The 25,493-nt window shown below is 39.4% G+C and overlaps 1 protein-coding gene across 10 annotated transcripts in view; it reads left to right on the forward strand.

Annotated features, from left to right (window-relative positions):
* The first annotated feature begins 400 nt into the window (after positions 1-400).
* ZDHHC20 (zinc finger DHHC-type palmitoyltransferase 20) overlaps positions 401-25,493 on the forward strand; it is a 76,903-nt gene continuing 51,810 nt past the window's right edge. For 2 of the 10 annotated variants that reach the window (XM_032403360.1, XM_032403365.1), the window contains exon 1: positions 401-694. In XM_032403360.1, coding sequence (XP_032259251.1) covers positions 577-694 — 118 coding nt within the window. In that variant the 5' untranslated portion in view covers positions 401-576. Of the gene's footprint in view, positions 695-8,429; positions 8,851-25,493 lie in introns of those variants that run through there. The other 8 variants (XM_032403357.1, XM_032403358.1, XM_032403359.1 and 5 more) reach the window with 7 other exon arrangements.

The following is a 25,493-nucleotide window of genomic DNA, read 5'->3' on the forward strand; positions in this document are numbered from 1 at the left end:
CCAGGAGAGCAAGTTCTGTAGGGAGAGGCCAAGGCCCACGAATCAGTCAAGGAATCATTTCCAGCAGCCTCCCGACGTGAGACGCAGTCCACAAAAGCCACTTCCTCCCCACCCCGTCAGCCATCCACGAAGTATGTCTCGTCTTATGGACCACTCCAGACTCGCTTCCTCCTCTCCTCCCCCAACCTTCTCCTCCCGCTGGGCCATTCCGCCACGCCCCAAGGGCCGTCCCCAACGGAACCACCGCCCCCACGCTCGGGCCCCGCCCCCGGAGGCGCGGGCGGAGGCGGGCGGAGGCGGGGCGGGCGTGGGCGCGGGGAGGGGGGCAGGGTGGGGGGCGGTGGGATGCAGGGCCGGGGCGGGACCTGGCCGGGCGCGGCGAGGGGAGGAGTCGTGAAGGGGACTCCCATCTTCTTTTCGGCGGGCTCTGTCTCGGAGGCGGGGCACCTGGGCGAGGAGCGGCCCGGAGCGTCCGAGTCGCCGCCGCCGCCGCCGCCGCCGCCGCCGCCGCCGCCGCCGGGGGCCTGGCGCGCCCCTCTACAGTGGGGCGCTGGGTGCAGCAGCCGCCAGCGGAACATGGCGCCGTGGACGTTCTGGCGCTGCTGCCAGCGCAGCGTGGGCTGGGTGCCGGTGCTCTTCATCACCTTCGTGGTCGTCTGGTCCTACTATGCGTACGTGGTGGAGCTGTGCGTGTGTGAGTACCAGGCGGGGGCCGGGACCGGGCGGAAGGCCGGGGCTCTGCGCCCCGCGGGCCTGCGCCTGCCCTTGCGGGGCCGCGGGGGTCCGGCCCAGGCCCGGGGGGAAGCAGGCCGCCGCGCTCGTGGCTTTGTCACGGTGGTGCGGTGCGGCGCGGCCTTCGGGCGTGCGCGACACCCCGCGCCGAGCCGCACCGCTCCGACCGAGGTCCTGGCAGAGCGAGGCGGTGATAGCGTCCTGGGGTCTGCGGTCCCCCGCGGGCGTCTCGTTCTCCTGAGGTGGAATGCTCCGAGACGGGTTTTCCTCGAACGGAAGAGCCGAGCTTCGTAGAAGTTTTGTGTGTGTGTGTGTGAGTGTGTGTGTGTGTGTATGTTGCATTCTTTGCTTTTGTTAATGTTTTAAAATCAAGAAATCTGTTCCTCCTAGATTGCCTCAACAGCGCGAGAAGAAAAGCGTGTTACCTGAAGAGCTGGCTGGGGGGTGGGGGAAGGCAGGTGGTCTTTTCGTTAGCCATAGAAGACAGATGAGCGCCCGCTTCTGATTTTTGGTGGCACTGACCCATTTTCAAGTTTATTTCTTTTACGTCTGAATCCAGTAACTTATACAAAATATTACGTTAAGGCCGAAAGAATGAGTGAGATGAGATATAGCTCGATTCTCTTTTTTTCTTCGCTATTTATTATGGAGGTGTATATTTTTTTCATCCTCAGATTTTAAGGTATTGTTTTATTTTCGTTCCTGCCAATTCAGTTCCTCACCAGGTTCCCTGGGATAAGAAAGGAGTAACACCGCAGTACACTTCAAGGATTTATGATACTGATTTGAATAGGTGGCCGTTAAGATTGAAGGAAATTGGTTGTGCTCAAAACACTGTTTGAGGGCTCCTACTGTGTTTGTGATAGTGATTGGTTCCTCTGCCTGAAGTTAATTGTTCATAGGCTTTGAGTGTGCAGCTATTTTAGGGTTACCCTAGCCTTCCGCTTCTGTGTGTGTCTGCTCTTTATACCAATTCTTCGTGACAACTTAGGACCAAATGGTAAGTGGTGTTTGTAAAAGCAATCCCTTGGTATCCCGGAATGATCTAGTTTTAGTCTCCAGGCCACAGCTCTCTAAAGGACCCTTGTTATATACACTTTTAAAAAAGAGCCACATGAGGTAGATTGATACTAATAGTATGAAATGAAAAGAAGTTGTACCACCCACTCCACTTGCAAGTGACAGAATCCAGACTTCTCCAGTTGTGGGTGGCTTTGGATTTGTACAACTGTCAAATACTTGGTTAAAACTGAGTTCTGCACATGAAAGAGAATGCTTTGGGTCAGAAAGTTTGAAGTAGGTTTTTAAATGAAAATAACCACCTTCAAGAAAATTATATTGTACCTATAGATATTTAATTTTAAGGAAAACTATCCCTGCAAATAGGCCCAGAATAAATTAGTTGTGGAATACATTTCCACATTATAGTGGAGATAATCTGTTGAATATTATTGAATAATGATGTTTGAATCAATGAAAATTGACTAGATTTAGGTATTTCTTGAAGCTACTTCCAAAAAGTGATAGTGATCATAGGATTCTCATCAGTTTATTATGGTACTTGATCTTATTTACTCTGAAGTGGGTATTTATTCCAAAAGTTGTACCAGTCTTTTTTAATTCTGTCAGAAGATTATTCCTACCCTATCCTAATTACACAGTGGTTTTGAAGTAAAGCTTCTGAAGGAACACTAAAAACGTGCATTTATGTTGAAATTGCACAGCCTGACCTATAGATCGTTTTTGTCAAAAAAAAAAAAAAAATCAAAGGTGAAGTTAAACATAAAGAAAGGGAAATGAATATGAATTGGGAAGTGCTGTGTGCTTGTGGGGATGGAGGGGACATTTTATTTTATTTTTAAACATTTTATTTATTTATTAGAGAGAGGGAGAAGGAGAGACAGTGAGAGAGTACAAGCGGGGAGGAGAGGGAGAAGCAGGCTCTCTGCAGAGCAAGGAGCCCGAAGCGGGGCTCGATCCCAGGACCCTGGGATCATGACTTGAGCCGAAGGCAGACACTTAACAACTGAGCCACCCAGGCGCCCCTGGAAGGGACATTTTATGCATTCTTTCCTTTAATCCTCAATATCTCCGATCATAGGTATCTTCTACAGATGTAGGAAATAAGACTCTGAGCAAATAGGTCTTTGGTTAGGTCACGCAATTATTGAGTGGCTATTGCACTGTGATCCACATCTTTATACTATACATGTAACTTTTAGTGAGTCACTGGAACTGTAATTGTTTGTTCCATGATTGGGGGGGTAGTGGGTGGGGTTAAGTGGTTCCCCTTTTTGGAGATCATGACTTCAGTTAGGCTTTAGGCCCATCCATTAGAGATCATACCCCAGGATTTCATTAAGTTAAAACATTCTGCAACAATTAAGGCCCAAAGCTTGACAGAATTTTAAAATATTCAGCAGAACTCGGAGGGGGAGACGAACCATGAGGGACTATGGACTCTGAGAAACAAATCGAGGGTTCTAGAGGGGAGGGGCGTTGGGGGGATGGGTTAGCCTGGTGATGGGTATTAAAGAGGGCACGTACTGAATGGAGCACTGGGTGTTATACGCAAACAATGAATCATGGAACACTACATCAAAAACTAATGATGTATGGTGATTAACATAACATAATAAAATTAAAAAATGTAAATAAAATAAAATATTCAGCAGTGAAAGGTCTTATAGGGCCTGCACTTAATATTTCTAAGTTATCTGAGGTTAACTAGGGAGAATTTGGGAGATCTGCAGTATCACTGGACTGTATGAATCAGCATAAAACCTCATTCACTTTCATAGTAAAACTGTCTTTTAAACTACTTTTATATATTTATGTTTTCATAACATGGACCCTCCCACTGGAATATGTCAATATATAATTTTGCTGTAAATTGAGTAAGTATGAGTTTAAAGTGCCGTTTTAGCATTATTTATAATAGCCAAACTATGGAAGCAGCTGAAGTGTCCACTGACTGATGAATGGATAAAGAAGAGGTAGTATAGGGCGCCTGGGTGGCTCAGTTGGTTAAGCATCTGCCTTTGGCTCAGGTCATGATCCTAGGGTTCTGGGATTGAGCCCTTCATTGGCCTCTCTGCTGGGCAGGAAGTCTGCTTCTCCCCCATGCATTCACTCTCCCTGCCACCCCCACCCCCAGCTTGTGCATGCACACATGTGCACATTCTCTCTCCCTCTCTCTCTCAAATAAATAAGTAACATCTTAAAAAAAAAAAATTGTGTGTGTGCGTGTGTGTGTATGCACAATGGAATATTATTCAGCTATAAAAAGAATGAAATCTTGCCATTTGCAGCAACATGGATGGAGCCAGAGGGTATAAGGGTATAATACTAAGTGAAATAAGTCAGAGAAAGACAAATACCATATGATTTCACTCATGTGGAATTTAAGAAGTAAAACAAATGGACAAAGTGGGGGGGGGAAAAGGAGACAAACCAAAAAACTGACTCTTAATTACAGAGAACAGATAGTTACCAGAGGGGAGGTGGGTAGGAGGATGGGTGAAATAGGTGAAGGGGATTAAGAGTATACTTGCAGGATGATGGGTATTAAGGAGGGCACATGTTGTGATGAGCACTGGGTATTATATGTGACTAATGAATCGCTGAACACTACATCAAAAACTAATGTGTTGGCTAACTGAACATATTTAAAAAAATTTTAAAAATATACTTTCAATTCTTAAAAAAAGTGTATACTTGTCTTGATGAGCACTGAGTAATATGTGGAATTGTTGGATCACTATATTTTACACCTGAAATTAATATAACACTATATACACAAGTTGAAATAAAAAAAAAAAGTGCTGTTTTAATAATTTTTATAGAATTTTCTTAGCTTCTGGTATTTTTTTTTTTTTATCAAACTAGATAGGAGAGAGTGATTATAATTACATCTTTATTGTGTTTATTTAATGCTCATATAAATATCCAAAAAGTTAAATAATTTGTCCAAGGTAATACAACTAGTAAATGGCATAATCATCATTAGAAGTCAAGTGGTTTGGCTCTAGAGCCCACGCTTTTAAAATTAACTACTATGCAAGACTAGTCTACTTGGTTATCCAGGTCTGAACGCTCATGGCAGATTTCAGTCTTATCTATGATCTATTTATATAAGGTAATTTTCTCCTAAAAGGTAGCAGCAGAGTGTTCCTAAATAGCTCAGACAAAAATGCTGGCCCACAAAAGGACATTTGAACAAACAAATTTATAAAAGGCCCTCATTCCTTTTCAGCCTCTATAACTTATAAGTTATATAAGTTATATGTTATAACTTATAACTATAACCACACACACACATATAAAATGTGTACTTTTACTACTAGAAGGAGTAATATTGAAGACAAAATTAAGAAGTAATGACTCTAAGATGGCCATCTCACAGGGGAGAAGTAATGATTAAGTAATTAGTAATATTGGCACTTGACATTAAATTAAACTGAAATCATCTTTTGATTTTCTCCCGAGGTTGAAATTTAAACATATGAATTTATGGGTGGATTGACCAACTTTTACACTTTGGTCAAGATGGTTATTTTCGAGGAAAGTACTAATTCAGGCTCCCAGGGTTTTATCAGGACATCTTGTTCAGGTCATTTAGAATTGTCAGTAGTAGATGTGTACCTCTTATTTGACATGTAGAGGATTTTAAAGCCCAAAAGATTTTAGAGATGATCTAATCCATTTATTTTACTTCTGAGAAAACTGTTGTGTGGAAGAGCTATGTGGTTTGCCCAAGGATGGATATGCCTCTTACCTCTTTTCAGAGAGACATATGTAGAAATGTGACCTCAGACTGTATAGCTAATATTCCTGTGCCTCCTTCATAATTTCTTCAAATTTAGAATGAGACAAGATAAATAGCTTAAATATCAACATTGAGCACAGTGTCTTGCCAGAGTTAATTCCAGTGTTTTTTATTGGTTTCAAAACAACCAGCTTTTGATTTCATTGATTTTTCTCTATTATTTCATTTTCTTTTTCATTGATTTCTTGTCTGGTATGTATAGTTTCTTTCCTTCTTTTACTTTGGATTTAATTTGCTCTTTTTCTAGTTTCTTAATGTGGAAACTGAAGTCACTGATTTGAGTCCTTTCTTACGTATTTAGTCCTATAAATTTACTCCTAAATAATGCTTTATTCACTTCCCATCAATGTTGATATGTTGTACTTTCATTTTCATTCAATTAAAATTATTTTCTAAATTCACTTTGGATTTCATCTTTGACCCATGGGTTATTTTAGGAGTATGCTAATTTGCAGTTATTTGAGGATTTTCCAGATACCTTTTTGTTACTGATTTTGAATTTAATTCCATGTGGTCAGATACCTTGCATGACTTGAGTCCTTTAAAATGTACTCAGGCGGGCGCCTGGGTGGCTCAGTTGGTTAAGCAACTGCCTTCGGCTCAGGTCATGATCCTGGAGTCCTGGGATCGAGTCCCGCATCGGGCTCCCTGCTCGGCAGGGAGTCTGCTTCTCCCTCTGACCCTCCTCCCTCTCATGCTCTCTGTCTCTCATTCTCTCTCTCTCAAATAAATAAATAAAATCTTAAAAAAATAAAATAAAATGTACTCAGGCTTGTTTTATGGCCCGAAATGTGGGCTGTAGTGGAAGCATTTCTTGTGCATTTGAGAAAAATGTATTCTGTTGTGTTCAGCGGTGTATTTCGCTGTTGGTTGTTGGGTAGAGTTTTCTATTATGTCATAATGTGCCATAGATGTTAAGGCAAGTTGGTTGACAGTGTTGTTCAAGTTTCCTATGTTCTTGCTGATTTTCTTTTCTTTTCTTTTCTTTTTTTAAGATTTTATTTATTTATTTACTTATTTGAGAGAGTGAGCATGAGCTTGGGGGGGTGGGACAGAGAGAGAGGGAGAAGCAGGCTCCCCTTGAGCAGGGAGCCCAATGGAGGGCTCAATCCCAGGACCCCAGGATCATGACCTGAGCCAAAGGCAGACACTTAGCCAACTGAGCCACCCAGGCACCCTACTGATTTTCTGTTTGTTCTATCGATTAATTATTAAGAGAGGTATGACTATAATTATGGATTTGTGTCTATCTCCTTGTAGTTCTGTCAGTTTTTGCTTCCTGCATTTGCAGCTCTGTAATTAGGTACATACAATGTTTAGGATTATAGTGTTCTCTTGATGAATTGACCCTTTGTCATTATGAAATGACTTTCTTATCCCTGGTGATATTATTTGCTTTGAAATCTAGTTTGGCAGATATTAACAAGCCCACTAATCTTCCTTTTGATTAGTTTTAGCATGGAAGGTCTTTCTCTGTCCTTTTATTTTAACTTGTTTATGTCTTTATATTTAAAATGCACTTCTTGGGCGCCTGGGTGGCTCAGTTGGTTAAGCGACTGCCTTCGGCTCAGGTCATGATCCTGGAGTCCCGCATCGGGCTCCCTGCTCAGCAGGGAGTCTGCTTCTCCCTCTGACCCTCCCCCCTCTCATGTGCTCGCTCTCTCTCATTCTCTCTCTCTCAAATAAATAAATAAAATCTTTAAAAAAAATAAAATGCGCTTCTTGGGCACCTGGGTGGCTCATTTGGTTAAGCAACTGCCTTTGGCTCAGGTAATGATCCCGGGGTCCCGGGATTGAGTCCCACATCAGGCTTCCCTTGCTCTGCGGGGAGCCTGCTTCTCCCTCTCCCTCTCCCTGCCACTCCCTCTGCTGTGCTCTCTCTCTGTCAAATAAAATCTTAAAAAAATAAAATGCATTTCTTGGGGCACCTGGGTGGCTCAGTCAATTAAGCATCCAAATCTTGGTCTCAGCTCAGGTGTTGATCTCAGGGTTGTGAGTTCAAGCCCTGCACTGGGCTCCAAGCTGGGCGTTGGAGCCTACTTAAAAAAAAAAAAATGCGTTTCTCATAAGCAGCCTATAGTTAGGTCTTGCTTTTTAAAGTCAATCTGAAAATCTGTGGCTTTTTTCCCTTTTTTTTGTTGTTTTTGTTTGTTTATTGAGTTACAGTTGACGTATAACATTATATTAGTTTCAAGTGTACAACACAGTAAGTTAATATATAAATATACTTGGTATAATTAAATAAAATGATCACCACAATAAATCTGGTTAACATCCATTAACCACACATAGTTACATATTTTTTTTCCCTTGTGTTGAGAACTTTTAAGATTTACTCTCAGCAACCTTCAAATATACAACAGTATTATCAATTATAGTACGATCTCTTTTAGTTGGGGTGTTTTGACCATTTACATTTAATGTAATTATTGGTATAGTTAGGTTTAAGTCTTACCATTTGCTTTTTTTTTTTTTAATCTGTCCTATCTATTCTATGTTCCCTTTTCCTTCTCCTGCCTTCTTTCGAGTTATTTAATGATTTTTGACTTTTGAGTTATTTTTTATGATTCTATTTTCTCACCTTTGTTGGCTTATTAGTTGTAACTCTGTTATTTTAGTGATTTGTTTTAGGATTTATAGATTACATCTTTAATTTATTATAATCTACCTTCTAGTAATATACTACTTCACATATAGTACCTTATAAAAGCACTTTTCCAATTCTTCCCTCCCAGCCTTATATGCTATTTATTATGCATTTTTTATATTATAAAACTCACTGTATTGGTATTATTTTGTTTAAACCATTTATTATCTTTTAAAAAGATTTAAACAATATGAAAACAAATCTTATATATTTAACCATGTTGTTACCATTTCTGGTACTTTTCTTTTTTTATAGATCCAGATTTCCTTCTCATGTCATTTCCCTCTACCTGAGGGCTTTCTTTAACATTTATTATAAGGCATGTCAGTTGGTAATGAATTATTTCAGCTTTTGTATGTCTATAAACATTTTTATTTTACCTTTTTAAAAAAAAAAACTTTATAACGTGTAATTTACATACCATAACATTCACTCATTTGAAATATAAAATGCAGTGGTTTTCAGTAAATTTACCAAGTTGTGCTGTTATAAGACCATTCATTTTTAGAACATTGCAGTCACCTTTGTCAGATCCCTCATGCCTAATAATGGTTAATTCCTGTTCCCAGCCCCAGGCAACCTCTAATCTGTGTTCTGTATCTGTATGCCTTTCTTGGACATCTCATGTAAATGGAGTCATACAGTAAGTGGTCTTTTGTGTTTGGTGTCTTTAACATGTTTTTGAGGTTTCTCTGTGTTGTAGCATGTGTTGGTATTTCTCCCCTTATTCTCTACTTCATATCTAATTTGTATTTTTCTGTTTTTAAAATATATTTAGAGCTTTATTTAAGAATATTATTTCTTGTAAGCCTCCACAAATCATTTGTGCATTGAATTAGAATATAAATTAAAAATATATACTATTATTATCACATTTAAGTATTTGAAAAATCCTGCTTACAAGATTTCAGTATGTATGGGTCTTGGTCATCTTTGCATCTACTAGAGAGTCTAATTACTAATAAACATTCAATTAATATGTATTGAATTGAATAGAATCATACAGTCATAAACCCACTTGAATCATGTTTGAATATATTAGAACAAACATCCACAATAACAATATTAATTAAATTATGATTACCATACATATATTTCAGTAGTCTTCAGGATTAAAGCCTGGATGATCTTGCTTATTGGTTATGGAGTCTTTGTTTTGGATAATGAAACAAAAATTCTTTGAAATTATACTGATATTATTTAGAAAAAAAACTAGTTCCCTATATCTCATCCCCAGTGGTTGACATAATTATAGGAAAAGTTAAGATGTGAATTAGGATATTTTTAAAAACCTTCTTATTGGGGCGCCTGGGTGGCTCAGTCGTTAAGCGTCTGCCTTCAGCTCAGGTCATGATCTCAGGGTCCTGGGATGGAGCCCCGCATCAGGCTCCCTGCTCGGCGGGAGGCCTGCTTCTCCCTCTCCCACTCACACTCCCCCTGCTTGTAGTCCCTCTCTCACTGTGTCTCTTTCTGTCAAATAAATAAAATCTTTAAATAAAAAATAAATAAAAACCTTCTTATTTTGTTATTTCCTATCTGCTTTCAGATGCTGGAGTATAGTAATATTCTATATAACTTGCCTTTGAAAGCTGTAGTGCCCTGTGAACCTTTTTATTTGCATTCTATAATTATCCCAGTCTTCTTTCCTTTTTTCTTTTCTTTTTCTAAAGAACAGATTTTTTTCTTTTGACTGCTAATGAATTAATTTGTTCTTATGTTATTTTCTGTTGATACCAGAAAGCAAACTGGTCTGAGAGAGCTCTATAAATATATATCCAAAAAACCCAACCCAAATGAACAAAAAGAGCTTTTGTATTTTCTTCCATATTAACTGAACCTTCTTTGGGTCTTCCCTGTTTCTTATAAGACAAGATACATGAAGGAAAAGGTGCCGGGCAACTTAGAAACCATGGCAGACTATTTGGAAGAAGACCATTATGCCCTAGTGATACAAATAAAACTTTCCTTCCCCCCTGGCCTATTCTAGTTTGTGGCAAAGATATAGCATGCTAAACTCCAGACTAACCATCTACTTGATATCTCTACTTGGATATCTAATAGGCATCTCAGACTTACCACATCTAAAACAAAAACTCCTGAGTTATTTCTCTCTCCGCTCCCCTCCCCCCCAACTCCTCCTACCCTAGTTCAGTAAATGAGTTTCATCCTTCTAGTTTCTTGGTTGAAAAATCTTCCCATATCCAGTTAATTAAGAAATCCTGGCATTAAATCCAGCTGCTTACCACCACCATGGAACTATATTCATTCAAGCCACTATAATCTCTGTCTTGTGGAGCAGATTGAATAACATGACCACAATAATTTGTACCTCCTCCCATCAAGACAGGGAGTCTTTTTGCCCACCCAGTGAATCTGGGCTGGCCTTGTACTTGCTTTGATCAATAGAATGTGGTAGAAGTGATGTGTGAGATCTAGAGCCTAGGCCTCAAGATAGCATGGATCTTCTGCCTTAACTCTTTTGAAACTGGCTGCCATGTAAGGGAGAACAGGCTAGACTGTATGGAGAGAGAGGCCCAACCAAGGTGAGCTAAGTGCCAAAGCCCCTGATGTATGAATGAGGCCATCTTAGAGTCTCCTGCCCCAGTTGAGCTGCCAGTTGAGTATAACTAGTAGAAAAGCAGTCCGGCTGATCATAGCCTGAACTGCTGACCCACACAATTACAGGAAATAATACTTGGTGGTTGTTGAAGTCACTAAGTTGTGGGTGGTTATCACATTATCTATATCATTATAGTACTATACTCTTATATTTTGTCTCTCCCTCATCACTCCACCCCCATCCTCACCCTGTACCTTGTCCATTCTCCACAGAGCAGCCAGAATAGTACCTTTAAAATCAATACCAGATTGGTCACTCCTCTTCTGAAAACCTTGGCTGGTTTCCTGTCTTGTTCAGTGGAACACCTAAAGTGCTTACCATGGCCTCCTCCCCTCATTACTTCTCTGATATAATTTCCTCTCCACTCTTCCTTTGTTTCTACAGCTGTCACACTGTCCTCCTGGCTATACTTTAATACTTGTTGAATGATCTTCATAAATCATTTAACCTCTCTGAATTAATGTTCCTATGCTATAAAATGGAATAATACCTGTCTTACAAAATAATGTAAAGTTCTTAGCGGAGTAGCCTTTCAGATATTACTGGAGATAGGGAGATTTAAATAGCCACTAGCATATTTTTTCTTGCCTTCCTTTTTTTGTCCTTTTTTGGTAGTTTTCTTTGTTTCTTTATTTTTAATTCTTAGTTTTTTTTTAAAGATTTTTATTTATTTATTTGACAGAGAGAGACACAGCAAGGGAAGGAACACAAACTGGGAGAGTGGGAGAGGGAGAAGCAGGCTTCCTGCAGAGCAGGGAGCCCGATGTGGGGCTCAATCCCAGGACCCCGGGATCATGACCTGAGCCGAAGGCAGACGCTTAACGACTGAGCCACCCAGGCGCCCCTCTTAGTTTGTTTTTTAACCTCCTCTCTCCATCTTTAGTGAGTGAAAGCATATTCTCACAGTCTTTTTTTCAATATTCTCTTCTTATTGGCTGTATTTGAAGATCATATTGCAAAAGCATGTACCCATTTTGCATGAGCTGCTGGTTGTGTCCAGAGTATGTGTGTGGGAGAATATGTTGTTTAAGGGAGGGAGGCTTTCACATAATGTGGGACTTTAAGAAGATTAATACCTGACACTATTCTTATAAGCATATAAGCTACACAGATTTAGGTATTGCTGAAATATGCAGCATATCTTCTTAAGCAGATGGGCACCTACACTTAACTGAAATAGTAGGTCAGAAATAATGGTGATTATGGTTTTATGGAGAATAGATTTCTCTAACAGAGAGATCCATATTCCTTGATGATAAAGATTGTTTAAAATTGTTTTTAAAACATTTCTGTTCTATGTGTTTTCTCACTCTTTCCAGTGTTTCATTATACTTATTAATGTGGACTTTGGCCCACCCAGTTGGAATCATAGGAGTAATTTTTATTAACATACTAATTGAACAACATATAAAAATAAATATGAACTTATTAAATGTGAAGTCTTCAAGGAAGCTTTTTAAACTAATTGCATGAAAAGGATATCATCAGCACCTGATGGAAAAAATAACACCAAAATGTTATTGTGTATGTTGATTGCATATATCACTAGTGTGAATTTATACTGTTTTTTTTCTTTTTCTTGTGTGGTTCTTATTCTTCTGTGGATAACGTATACTTTTTACAAATATTTAAAAAGGAGAAGTGGGGGGTCATGGCTATGACAAATACCATGTACACATATGCAGTAGCTTTCTAACAGTATATTGTGTTCCCCAAAAATGCCAGCATGAATCTTTTAAAATCCAAGGCAAGTTTATTACTCCTCTGTTCAGCACCCTCCAGTGGCTTTCCTCTTTGCTCATAATGAAATCCAAAGTTCTTTCTCTAGTCTCTAAGGCCCTAAATGCTCTGATCTGCCACTAATTTTGACTCATCTCTTCCTTTGCCAACTCTGCTTCAGCCAAACAGGCCTCCTTGCTTTTCATCTATCAGGCCATGCATGGTCCCACTTGAGGACCTTTGTACTTCCTTCTCTTTTCTGTTTGGGATGATTTCCCCCCAGATTCCACATGGTTAGTTCTCTCCATCTAGATTTCTTTTAAAATACTCAGCTGTCAAAGAGGCTTTTCTGACTACGCCATGTAAAATAAGTACTTCCTCTTTCACTTTCCCCCTACCTTGCTTTGTGCTTATAGTATTCTAGGTGCTGTATTTGGCACTAGGAATACAAAAATGTATAAATGTGCATGGTCAAATGCATTTAGACTTCAAATAGTAGTCCCTATCTTTAATATTATAGTGCTCATTTGCATATTATAAGTTTTATTTTTAAATTCCAGTGTAACTAACATATAGTGTTATATTAGTTTCAGGTGTACGATATAGTGATTCAACAGTTCCATATATTGTGCTCATCAAGATAACTGTACTCTTAATCCCCTTTGCTGATTTCACCCATCCCCCCCGCTCACCTCACCTCGGGTAACCATCAGTTTCTTCTCTGTAGTTAAGAGCCAGTTTTTTGGTTGGTCTCTCCCCCCCACTTTGTTCATTTGTTTTGTTTCCACGTATGAGTGAAGCCATATGGTATTTGTCTTTCTCTGACTGGCTTATTTCACTTAGCATTATACTCTCTAGATCCATTCTTGTTGCAAATGGCAAGATTTCATTCTTCTTTATGGCTGAATAATATTCTGTTGTAAATATTTATCACATCTTCTTTATCCATTCATCTGTTGACACTTGGGCTGCTTCTATACTTTGGCTATTGTAAATAATGCTGCAATAAACATAGGAGTGCATATATCCCTTCAAATTAGTGTTTCCATGTTCTTTGAGTAAATACCCAGCAGTGTGATTCCTGGATCATAGAGTACTATTTTTAATTTTTTGAGGAACCTCCATAGTGTCTTCCATGGTGGCTGCACCAGTTTGCATTCCCACCAACAGTGCACAAAGGTTCCTTTTTCTCCACATCCTCACCAACACTTGTTTCTTATTTTATTTTAGCCACTCTGACAGGTGCGAGGTGATATCTCATTGTGGTTTTGATTTGCATTTCCTTGATGACGAATGATGTTGAGCATATGTTCATGTGTCTATTGGCCATCTGTATGTCTCTTTGGAGAAATGTCTGTTTGTGTCTACTTCCCATTTTTTAATTGCATTTTTTGGTGTTTTTTTTTTTGGTGTTGAGTTGTGTAAGTTCTTTATATATTTTGGATACTAACTTGTTATTAGATATGTCATTTGCAAACATCTCCTCCCATTCAATAGGTTATCTTTTAGTTTTGTTGGTTGTTTCCTTTGCTGTACAGAAGCTTTTTATTTTGATGAAGTCCCAGTGGTTTATTTTTGCTTTTGTTTCCCTTGCCTCATGAGACAGATCTAGTAAGAAGTTGCTATGGCCAGTGTCAAAGAGGTTTACTGCCTGTGCTGTCTTATAGGATTTTTATGGTTTCAGGTCTCAATATTTAGGTCTTTAATCCAGTTTGAGTTTATTTCTGTGTATGGTGAAAGAAAGTGGTCCAGTTTCATTCTTTTGCATGTGGCTGTCCAGTTTCTCCAACACCATTTGTTGAATAGACTGTCTGTTTCTCATTGGATATTCTCTCCTGCTTTGTTGAAGATTAATTGGCCATAGAATTATGAATTTATTTTTGGGATCTCTGTTCGTTTCCATTGATCTGTGTGTCTGTTTTTATGCCAGTACTATACTGTTTTGATCACTACAGCTTTGTAATGTAACTTGAAGTCTGGAATTGTGATACCTCCAGTTTTGTTTTTCTTTTTCAAGATTGTTTTGGCTATTTGGGATCTTTGTGGTTCCATACAAATTTTAGGATTGTTTGTTCTAGTTGTGTGAAAAATGCCCTTGGTATTTTGATAGGGATTGTGTTAAATACGTAGATTGCTTTGGGTAATATAGACATCTTAACAATATTTGTTCTTTTGACCCATGAGCATGGAATGTCTTTCCATTTCTCTTTGTGTTGTCTTCAATTTCTCTCGTCAGTTTTATAGTTTTCAGAGTACAAGTCTTTCACCTCTTTGGTTAAGTTTATTCCTAAGTATTTTATTCATATTACAAGTTTTAAGAAGCCCTGCTATAATTAAGTATCTAAATCTGTTTAACCCAGTATTTTTCTAAACTTTTTTTTGCCATAATTTTTTTTTTTCATGAAACACCTACTTAAATCCTTTTAGACTTAGACAGTTGTTGATCTTTGGGAACAAAGCTCCCAATAGTGGTGTTGGGGGGAATGGGGAGCTGATCAGTACTGAAGGGACTGTGCCTCTGAAAAAAGTGGTGTTACCAGTAGATATGAGGGGTAATAGCTAATTTCTTCTACTTACCTTTTGTTACTAAATTCATCATTTAGGAAGAAAAATCATTATTTCTATAGATGACAAAAAGGTACTTGAAAAATCCCAACGTCTATGCCTAATTTTTAAAAAGGCTAAATAAAATTGGAATAAGTGGTTTTTGAACAAAATTGCACACACACAAAATACTCGATCAGTTTCCACTAAAACCAGAAACAAAAGATGCTTATTACCATGGCCATTGCTGTGTAGCATTGTACTGTATTAACAAAATCAATTACCATATTCAATCAAGAGAAAATAATTAGAAGCATAAGAAGGAAAGGAAGGGGGAAAGCTATTTCTGTGTATAGATGATGTGTTAGTGTATGTTGAAAAGCCAAGAGGATCAATAACAACAGAATACCCAAACAAAAAGAATTGAGTAAAATTAGCAAACAAAAACCAATACTTTCTGTATATACATAATAATTTGTTTGAGAACATGGTGGAAGAAAAGTCTCTGTTTCCACTAACATCAAAAAGATAAAATACTTAAGAATAAACTTAAGAAATATGCCAGATCTGTAAGAGGAAAACATTCTTGAAAAACAAAACGTAGGCTTGAACAAGTGGAAAGACATTGCATATTTCATGTTCATGGATAGAATAACTCAACATTACAAAGATTTCTGTTCTCCCCAAGTTAATGTATAAATGAATTCTATTCCCAGTAAGTTTTCTTTTTTCTGGCACTAGACAAGTTGATCCTAAAAGTCATGGGGAAAAATAAACAGAAAAGAATCAGGAAACCTCTGAAAAAGAAGAGTTAAAAAGGGGGCAAACCCTACTCTACCATGTTTTAAACCACAAAGCCTGTATAATTAAAACTATTAGGGTAGGGGGCTTATGAGAACTCTCTACTTTCTGTTCAGTTTTGCTCCAAACCTAAAACTGCTCTAAAAAATAAAGTCTGTTATAAGAACAATTGTATGTTATGATATGTGGACAGACATATGGCCAATGGAACAGAACAGAATGTCCAGAAATAGTAACTATAGAAATTTAGAACGTGATAAAAGTAGCATCTCAAATCACAGAGGAACAGATGGGACAACTGAATAGATATTTGGTGAGAGATAAAATCAGGTCCATACCTTGTACGATATTCCAAGATAAAATTCCAAGATTCCAAACTGATAAAATCTTATTTTTTCTTATATTTTAAACTTTTAATTTTAAAATAATTTCAGACTTGTGAAAAATAGTACAAAGAATTTTCTTATACCCTTCACCCTGATTCCCTAAATGTTATTATTTGCTACACGTTCTTTGTTATTCATTCTCTGAAACAGAGAATGAATTGCAGATATAATGTCCCTTTACCAATAAATACCTCAGTGATATTTCCCAAGAACAAGAATGTCTGTCGGTTCAAGCTTCTATAACAGAATACCACAGACCAGGTGGCTTATAAGCACCAGAAATTTCTTTCTCCTCATCCTGGAATCTGGGAAGTCCCACATGAGGGCAGCAGCATATTTGTTGTGAGGTGCGGGCCTACTCCTAGTTCCTAGACAGCCATGTGCTCACTGAGTCATCACATGGCAGAAGGGACTTGGGAGCTCTCTGAGGTCTCCTAAAAGGGCACTAATCCCATTCGTGAAGGCTTCACCTTCATGATCTAATCACCACCCAAGGGCCCCATCTTCACTACCATCACATCGGGCATTAGGATTTAACATAGGAATGGGGGGGGGGCACAAACATTCAGTCTATAACAAAGAACATTTTCTTATATAATCAGAGTACAATTATCAAAATCAGGAAATTAGCATTGATAAAATACTGAATAAGGCTTATAGATTACAGTAGTATTTTATCAATGCTTTTGGAAGAAAGATTAGTTGCCCCACTAATCCCTTCTGCTCCACAGTCCAGACTATGCTCACACACTGCAGTTGGTTATCATGCTCTTTAGTGTCCTTTAATCTGGAAGAGTTCCTCAGTGTTGCCTTCTCTTTCATGACCATAACAATTTTGAAGAGTATAGGCTTCTTTGTAGAATGTCCCTCAAATTAGGTTCGTCTGATGTTTCCTCATGATTAGATTCTCAAAGTAACATTTTTAGCAAGAATACCACAAAAGTGATGTTCCATCATTGAATGTACCATTTCTAGGACTGTTAACTTTAATCACCACTTCAGGTGGTATCTGCCAAGTTTCTCCATTCTGTAAGGGTACAGTTTTTCTTTGTAATTAATAAGTATTTTGGTAGACTCAGAGGTACCACACAGATCCTTCGAGGAAGGACTTTGCTGCTCAGTTGTGAAAGGTGTGGTCTGCAAACAGCTTCTAGCTGTTAGCTCTTTCTTTCAGCATGACTAACTTCACCCAAGGTCACACCCTTCCTGTGCCAGCCTGCATTCAGTGCCTGAGTGAGAAGGGGCCTGGCTGCTTTAGAGCTCTCTGCTAGTTGGCCAAGATTTTGATAAGCCTGCACTGCAGTTAGATTTCTCCTTAGAACATAGCCTGTACCCCAGACTCTCTCTCAGCATCTGATTCCAGAGAACCCAACCTGAGACAAGTGTCTTTGTGGGGAAATACCTTGAGACTCTGTAAATCTGTTCCTGATTACTTGCATTACTCTTTTTAGCATCTGTTGAGGATTCTTGCTTGAAACCGTTATTATTGTGCTGGTTGCCAAATGGTGATTTTTCTAATTCTATGATTTCGTTTACATTTTCTAGTTAGAATTCTGTAAGGAAGAGCTTTCCCTCCTCCCCAGTTAATTCATTTACATCTGCACGCTGTCATGGATTCTTTTTTTATGGATTATGATCTGTCATTTATTTTATTGCTCAAATTGTCCCAGATTTGGCCAGTAGGAGCCCCTTCAATTTGGTTTCTCTATCCTTTTGACATGTCCCCATCATTTATTCCTTCCTTACTTTCTGGCACCACAAGATTTCTCAGGCTTATCTGACACTTTTCCCATGCTGGAATCTGCCATTTCAAAATGGACCACATTTGAATGTAAAAAATAAAAGCATTCAAATACTAGAAAGAAACATGGGTGGATGATCTTATAACCAGGGAGTGAGGAAAGCCCAACAGAAAAAAATGGATAAGTGTCATAAACAGTTCACAACAACAGCAAAAAAGAATGGCTCGTAAAACACATGAAAAGATACTTACTCTCTTGTATAAGAAAATGCAAAGTAAAATTACCCTGTGATACAAAATGTTTGGAAACACTTTATTGGGTACACGATGGAGAAACAGGCAGTCTGATGCAATGCCTGTAGGAGTATAAAATGGTACAACTTCTATAAACAAGGGATTCGGGAAAACCAGGCAGATTAACTTTTGGTCCAGTAATTTCAAATTAGGAATCTACACTGAGAATAAACTTCCACAAATAAACAACACATGCATAAAGTTATTCATTGCCACATTGTTTGTAGCAGTAGAGATTGGAGACAACCCAAATGTCTATCAGTAGAGGCCTGATTATATAACTGGAACACCCACACAATGGAGTACTGTGCAGTGCTTTAAAACACAATGATTGTCTCTATGTACTGATGTGCGTGATTTCTAGGGTGTGGTGAGAAAAGCAAGGTGCGGAATAGGTATATAAAGGAAGAAATTAGAAATATTTTATTTAATACATTTATTTACTTTGCAGAAGGAAATAGGATAAAGCAAACTAATAAAAATGATTACCTGGGGTGAGAAGGTAAGAAAGGAAAGCCAGGCCTTTCTGAGTACGTTTTTATATAGTTTTGACTTTTAAACCATTTATATTTTTTACATATCCAAAAAAATAAAATTAAACAGGAGGAAAAGCAAACTGTAAAATTTGGAATCATGAAACAAATGAACTTAATTTTATGTGAAGTTGGTACCATACACAGAGGAAAGAATGATTTCAAGTGGCTTTTGAATATTGTACTCCTTAGTGGGATACAGTTTAAAGCCAAAACAAAACAGAATTTTAAAACTGCAAAGAAAACTTAAACTAGTATGCAGTGTTTAAACTATTTTAGGTATACTTTAGGATGAACTGAATAAGTAAATCAATTAGGAGCTAAGATTTTCATTGTATATGAACATAAAAAGATACAAATATAATGCCTAAGAAATTAAGGAGAAACTTTGTAATATTCTATTTGAATTGGAAGTATCAATGTGAATATAATTAGGTATATAATACTACTTCTGTCATCCCAAAGGGCCTTTAAAGCAGTGAAACTCCAGTAGCTATGATCACCCCTGGTATTCAAAGGTTGGTTTCTAAATATCATTAAAAGGAACCAGATGCAGGGCACCTGGTTGGCTCAGCCCATAGAGTAATGTGACTTGATTTTGGGGTCATGAGTTCAAGCCCCACACTGGAGGTAGAGCCTACTTAAACAAACAAAACCAATGCTCCTTGGAGAAATGGCTAATTTCAGGGGCTGGAGGTGGGAAAAAATATAAAGTGAGCCTGGGATATCTTGTGCTAGACAGCAAGGAAGTGCTCAAAGACTAATGGGGATGATTCAGGAGGATGCAGGAGTCGGTTGGAAGAGCAGTGGCCAAAGATGAGACAGTTTGAACATAAGAAAGAATGAGTGTAGTTGATAATGGCACATTAGATAAAGAAAAATCCATGTTTCCCTATTGATATTCAAAACAAGAACATTAAAATTTATTTGCTAACAGTGGAGTTGAATGTCATACCAGCATCCTATTCTAAAAATGGGTAAGTAAAGGGAAATAATTAAGTTTTTGTGCTGCCTTTTTAGGAAGCTCTAGTTCATCCCCAGTTGAAAGCTCTTTACAGAAGAATGCCAGCTTGAAAGTATAGAAATAAATAACAGAGGGTTTTTCATGGTGATTTTCAAATTCTACAAAATAATTGATTTAGGCAGATTATCGGTGGATGCTAACACCATTGGGTGAAAAGTTTTGGGGGAAGAAGATATTCACATACCGCTAACATTTTACCCCACAAAAACCTTCATGATTGTTAAAGTGGAAAATGTACTTTTACAAAGGAGAGACCTGGTGGTCACCACCTTGTTAAGTGACCCAAACATAGCATCGCTGATAGTGACAAACCTAAATAATGTACCTGATGTGCTGAACACAGTGCCCAGAATACTTCATACCTGAGTATTCTTGTCCATTCTCTCCCTCCCACCCTCAAATTACATTCAAATCTTTAGACTTGGAGTGGAATATTAGGAAGAGGAGTTTGGGGTAGGGGTCAGAGGATGAAATCAGCCACCAAAAAGAAACAGACAAATCCAGAATGTAGTACATTTCACAAGACATCTGGCCTGTTCTTTTCAAAAAGTCACTGTCATATGAGATTCTAGGAAGGTGATGGTAATGGTGCATTATTTTTCTCCCCAAATTACTGCATAAAAATGTTCAACAACTTGAATATCTACAACAAAACCAGTTTCCTAGAGAATGGGAATGAGTTTTAGACAACCAGAATGACTACTGGATATTAACTCTGATATGAACATTAAATATGTATTTATTACCTTATTACCTATGAGCAAAAGTAATAAGGAAGAGAGGCTATAGTTTGTAATGGATACATGATCTAACAGAGTAGATATAGTACAGCTATTAGAAAATGGACAACAATGTAAAAAAATTATTTAATTAATCATATTTTCAGTAATTATATTGGTCTCATTATCGAGGCTGTTGGGTGGGCAATATGGGATAAAGAAAATGGGAGGGGGGAAAGATGGCGGAGCAGTAGGGGACCCTATTTCAACTGTGCTAACAGTTGGTCCCCGGAATTGAGCTGGATATCTGCCAGACCACTCTGAGCACCCACAAAACCAGCCTGAGATGTAAGAAGATCTGGATCTCTACAAACAGAATATCGCAGGCGGTTGGTTTTGAGGTACGAAGCGGGGAGCCGTGATTCCGCGGGCAGACATCGGAGGATAAACGGCAGCGGGAGGGTGCCTGGCCGTGGGGATCCTACACCACCGGTGAGTGACAGCCTCGCGCGCTGCGGACAGGGCACAGACTTGCAGACCGATAGTGGCGGGGAAAGGAATCTAGGGCAGCCCCCAGGGCGGAAAACCGGAGCACCTGAGTGGCGGGGTCGCGCGTGCGATCTGGGGGCAACTGGCGGTTTTAGAAGCACAAAGGGCAGAGACGTGCCCCGACCTGGAGGCAGGACTGGGAGTGCTGCGGAGGGGTGCACAACCCAGGATGCTGCAGTTTATAGCAGCACGGACAGAAACGGAGATGATGTGGCCTGGAGAGCTCACTGAAGAACAGACTGAGGTCTCTCTGCTCTGAGGCAGAGGGTTGGAAACGGTCTCTTCTGCTCCGACTCGCGGAAGAGACGTGGAAAGCCGCCAGGCAAAGCCGCCAGAGAACAAAAGCCCCCAAAACTGATTCCCGCTGAGCCCATCCCCCGCCACAGGGGGGCAGGGCAACTCCGCCCAAACAGGGTTGCCTGAGTAACAGCGCGGCAGGCCCCTCCCGCAGAAGACAGGCTGGGAAAACAAGAGGCCAGCAACCCTAAGGTCCCAAGAAAACAGGTGCATCTTGCTTGGGTTCTGGTCAATAATTTGGACTCTATACATTCCCTCAAACACCCATCAACAGAATGACTAGGAGGAGGAGCCCCCAAAATAGAAAAGACTCAGAGATTATGACTTACGCTGCAGATTTACAAATGGATGCAGATATAACCAAGATGTCGGAGATGGAATTCAGGCTAGCAATTGTGAAGACAATGGCTAGAATGGAGAAATCAGTTAATGGCAACATAGAGTCTCTAAGGGCAGAAATGAAAGCTGAATTGGCAGAACTTAAAAATGCTATCAATGAGATCCAATACAATCTAGATAATCTAACAGCTAGGGTAACTGAGGCAGAAGAGAGAATAAGTGACCTGGAAGACAATATAATAGATAAAAAGGGAAAAGAGGAGGCCAGGGAAAAACAACTCAGAATCCATGAAAATAGAATCAGAGAAATAAGTGACACCATGAAGCATTCCAATGTCAGAATAATTGGAATCCCGGAGGGAGTGGAGAGAGAGAGAGGACTAGAAGATGTATTTGAGCAAATCATAGCTGAGAACTTCCCTACTCTGGGGAATGAAACAAACATTCATGTCCTAGAGGCAGAGAGGACCCCTCCCAAGATCAAGGAAAATAGGCCAACATCCCGGCATGTAATAGTAAAACTTGCAAATCTTAGAACCAAGGAAACCATCTTAAGGGCAGTTAGGGGGAAGAGACTCCTTACATACAGAGGGAGGAACATCAGAATAATGTCAGACCTATCCACAGAGACCTGGCAAGCCAGAAAGGCCTGGCAAGACGTATTCAGGGTACTAAATGAGAAGAACATGCACCCAAGAATACTTTATCTGGCAAGGCTTTCATTCAGAATGGATGGAGAGATGCAGAGCTTCCATGACTGGCAGAAACTGAAAGAATATGTGACCATTAAGCCGGCCCTGCAAGAAATATTAAGGGGGGATTCTATAAAAGTAGAAAGACCCCAAGAGTGATATACAACAGAAATTTACAGGGACAATCTACAAAAACAATGTCTTCACAGGCAACATGATGACAATTAATTCATATCTTTCAATAATCACTCTCAACGTGAATGGCCTAAATGCTCCCATAAAACGGCACAGGGTTGCAGATTGGATAAAAAGACAGGACCCATCCATATGCTGCCTACAAGAGACTCATTCTGAACCTAAAGATACATCCAGACTGAAAGTGAAGGGATGGAGATCCATCTTCCATGCCAGCGGACCTCAAAAGAAAGCTGGGGTAGCAATTCTTTTATCAGACAAATTAGATTTTAAACTAAAGTCTGTAATTAGAGACACAGAAGGACACTATATCATTCTTTTTTTTTTTTTTTTTTAAAGATTTTTTTATTTATTTATTTGAGAGAGAGAATGAGAGACAGAGAGCATGAGAGGGAGGAGGGTCAGAGGGAGAAGCAGACTCCCTGCCGAGCAGGGAGCCCGATGCGGGACTCGATCCCGGGACTCCAGGATCATGACCTGAGCCGAAGGCAGTCGCTTAACCAACTGAGCCACGCAGGCGCCCGACACTATATCATTCTTAAAGGGTCTATCCAACAAGAAGATCTAACAATTGTAAATATCTATGCCCGCAACAATATCCCTGATGAATATGGATTCCAAAGTCCTCAACAAAATCCTAGCTAATAGGATCCAACAATACATTAAAAGGATCATCCACCACGACCAAGTGGGATTTATCCCCGGGATGCAAGGATGGTTCAACATTCGCAAATCGATCAATGTGGTAGAACACATTAATAAGAGGAGGGAGAAGAACCATATGGTCCTCTCAATTGATGCAGAAAAAGCATTTGGCAAAATACAACATCTTTCCTGATTAAAACTCTTCAGAGTATAGGGATAGAGGGAACATTCCTCAAGTTCATAAAATCCATCTATGAAAAACCCACAGCGAATATCATCCTCAATGGGGAAAAGCTCTGAGAGCCTTTCCCTTAAGATCAGGAACACGTCAAGGATGCCCACTCTTGCCACTATTGTTCAACATAGTACTAGAAGTCCTAGCAACAGCAATCAGACAACAAAAAGAAATAAAAGGTATTCAAGTTGGCAAAGAAGAAGTCAAACTCTCTCTTTTCGCAGACATGATACTTTATGTGGAAAACGCAAAAGACTCCACCCCCAAATTACTAGAACTCATCCAGCAATTCAGTAATGTGGCAGGATACAAAATCAATGCACAGAAATCAGTTGCTTTCTTATACACTAACAACGCATCTGTAGAAAGAGAAATTAGAGAAATGATTCCATTTACAAAAGCACCAAAAACCATAAGATACCTTGGAATAAACCTAACCAAAGAGGTAAAGGATCTACACTCTAGGAACTACAAAACACTCATGAAAGAAATTGAAGAAGACACAAAAAGATGGAAAAATATTCCATGCTCATGGATCGGAAGAATAAACATTGTTAAAATGTCTATGCTACCCAGAGCAATCTATACCTTCAATGCCATCCCGGTCAAAATTCCAATGACGTTTTTCAAAGTGCTGGAACAAACAATCCTAAAATTTGTATGGAATCAGAAAAGACCCCGAATTGCCAAGGAAATGTTGAAAAAGAAAAACAAAGCTGGGGGCATCACGTTGCCCGATTTCAAGCTATATTACAAAGCTGTGTTCACCAAGACAGCATGGTACTGGCACAAAAACAGACATATAGACCAATGGAACAGAATAGAGAACCCAGATATGGACCCTCAACTCTATGGTCAAATAATCTTTGACAAAGCAGGAAAAAACATGCAATGGAAAAAAGACAGTCTCTTCAATAAATGGTGCTGGGAAAATTGGACAGCCATATGCAGAAGAATGAAACTCGACCATTCTCTAACACCATTCACAAAGATAAACTCAAAGTGGATGAAAGACCTCAATGTGAGACAGGAATCCATCCAAATCCTAGAGGAGAACATAGGCAGTAACCTCTTTGGCATCGGCCACAGCAACTTCTTTCAAGATACATCTCCAAAAGCTAGTGAAACAAAAGCAAAAATGAACTTTTGGGACTTCATCAAGATAAAAAGCTTCTGCACAGCAAAGGAAACAGTCAACAAAACAAAGAGGCAACCCACAGAATGGGAGAAGATATTTGCAAATGACACTACAGATAAAGGGCTGGTATCCAAGATCTGTAAAGAACTTCTCAAACTCAACACCCAAAAAATAAATAATCAAGTCAAAAAGTGGGCAGAAGATACGGAAAGACACTTCTCTGAAGAAGACATACAAATGGCTAACAGACACATGAAAAAACGTTCATCATCATTAGCCATCAGGGAAATCCAAATCAAAACCACATTGAGATACCACCTTACACCAGTTAGAATGGCAAAAATGGACAGGGAAAGAAACAACAAATGTTGGAGAGGTTGTGGAGAAAGGGGAACCCTCTTACACTGTTGGTGGGAATGCAAGTTGGTACAGCCACTTTGGAAAACAGTGTGGAGGTTCCTCAAAAATTTAAAAATAGAGCTACCCTATGACCCAGCAATTGCACTCCTGGGTATTTACCCCAAAGACACAGATGTAGTGAAAAGAAGGGCCATATGCACCCCAATGTTCATAGCAGCAATGTCCGCAATAGCCAAACTGTGGAAAGAGCCAAGATGCCCTTCAACAGATGAATGGATAAAGAAGATGTGGTCCATATATACAATGGAATATTACTCAGCCATCAGAAAGGATGACTACCCAACTTTTACATCAACATGGATGGGACTGGAGGAGATTATGCTAAGTGAAATAAGTCAAGTAGAGAAAGTCAATTATATGGTTTCACTTATTTGTGGAACATAAGGAATAGCATG

This window comes from Phoca vitulina, unplaced genomic scaffold (genome assembly GCF_004348235.1).
Source record: "Phoca vitulina isolate PV1807 unplaced genomic scaffold, GSC_HSeal_1.0 scaffold5, whole genome shotgun sequence".
In the NCBI taxonomy this organism is placed as follows: Eukaryota; Metazoa; Chordata; class Mammalia; order Carnivora; family Phocidae; genus Phoca; species Phoca vitulina.